The sequence below is a fragment of the Aplysia californica genome, unplaced genomic scaffold, assembly GCF_000002075.1.
Source record: "Aplysia californica isolate F4 #8 unplaced genomic scaffold, AplCal3.0 scaffold01448, whole genome shotgun sequence".
NCBI classification, from domain to species: Eukaryota; Metazoa; Mollusca; class Gastropoda; order Aplysiida; family Aplysiidae; genus Aplysia; species Aplysia californica.
Genome location: NW_004798718.1, coordinates 56,767 through 58,300, shown reverse-complemented (window position 1 = coordinate 58,300; position 1,534 = coordinate 56,767). Strand labels below are relative to the sequence as shown.

The following is a 1,534-nucleotide window of genomic DNA, read 5'->3' as shown; positions in this document are numbered from 1 at the left end:
CATAACAAAATCTACAAAAATAATTGTTTAAAAGAGTAAGAGAAAATAAATAAATGAATACAATAAAATGAAGAAACAAATAACTGAAACAGAAATAAAGAGACCAGTTTGAAAAAGTAACCACGGTATCAGGCACACAGACGAAGACAAGGGACGTGAGCGAGGTCGGTACCTCAGAATTACACAGTTCTATCTGCTCAATACCTAGTTTTGAGAAATTTGACCTAAAAAATCTTGAATTTCACAATAATATGAAAAGCTTTTTCGGATACAGTTTCATTTTTGTTTGTTTGAATATCTGGGTTACCACTCTGTACAATCTTGCGATTTTGATAGAGCAGACAGAGCATTGATCTCTGATCTCATGGTCTTAGAGGGTCAAAACGGTTAAGAATGCCAGGTTGAACTTTGTCATTAATTCTGAGGTATCGAGGCGTACACTTACATTCGGTGGTGGATAGTAGGGGCTGTAAGGGTAAGATTTCCCTAGGTGTACACTTACCTGCGGCGGTGGGTAGTAGGGGTTGTAAGGGTAAGGGTTTCCCGAGGGGCCGCCGAAGCTGGTGTTGTGTTGGTTGTAAGGGTAAGGGTTTCCCGAGGGGTCGCCGGAGCTGGTGGTGTACCCTGCGTTCATCTGTGCTCCATTCATGTTGTCGTAGTTTGGTGGTGGGAATTTAGCTGAAAATAGGGGAACCGGGTAGGGTAGGGGGGGCGGAGGAGTTGTTTTAGTAAGGTTTTACTGCGCTCGCAAATGCATAAGGTCATATGAGCGCCAAAGGGTGGATGTCAACAGAGAGGTCCATACAGGGAATCAGGCTAACTCTGCTCACCTCGCTAGCCTCAACAGCACAAAGTCTGCGTCCACTATCAAGGAACCGCGGAAATAGCAGTTCACAAGAGAGTGACAAACATACCAAAGAAGTAGAGGAAAATGACGATAGTTAGGATCAGGGGCGGTTTGTTAACTGGGCAAGACCGGTGCCGGTCAGATTTTTGTCAGCTGAACAGAGGTTTATTGCTGATGACGATTTTCATTCAGTTTTAAGTAAATCCAAACAAACATGTATCAACATTCAAAAACACCTTGTCGATTTGAAGGCGCTCAAATAGACAAGTGGGATTCACTGCTGTTTTGTCGCGACATAACCTCATGCCTTCACGTTAGTTATCGCGCCAGCTCGTAACTTTAAATCGTCTCCCGTCGAGCCGTCACGTCGCGGAACTTCGTACTACGTACGAGGCCAAACACACGGCGGGCTTGGCTTAGGCCTAGCGATGACGTCAGTCCCATGGACAAATCCATCGTCAGCCCTCAAGGGCGAAGATTACATCCCTTAATTGCCAGATTGGCCTCTTTGTATCTTACAAAATTAAGAATGAGAGCATAGACACATGTATTATTTTATCAGCAAAACATGTATTTATTATTCTGCCTTTCTCTAAGTAATATCAGAACATTTATTGTCAGCATGGCACTAATCTTTTTTGTTTATTGACTTTTTAACCACCTGTAGTTCTTGTTTGGCATTTACTC

The 1,534-nt window shown here is 43.2% G+C and overlaps 1 protein-coding gene across 3 annotated transcripts in view; it reads right to left on the bottom strand.

Annotated features, from left to right (window-relative positions):
* LOC101850301 (proline-rich transmembrane protein 1) overlaps positions 1-718 on the bottom strand; it is a 7,673-nt gene extending 6,955 nt beyond the window's left edge. For all 3 annotated transcript variants that reach the window (XM_035973582.1, XM_005112861.3, XM_005112862.3), the window contains exon 1: positions 503-718. In XM_035973582.1, coding sequence (XP_035829475.1) covers positions 503-649 — 147 coding nt within the window. In that variant the 5' untranslated portion in view covers positions 650-718. The remainder of the gene's footprint in view (positions 1-502) is intronic.
* Positions 719-1,534: the final 816 nt, after the last annotated feature.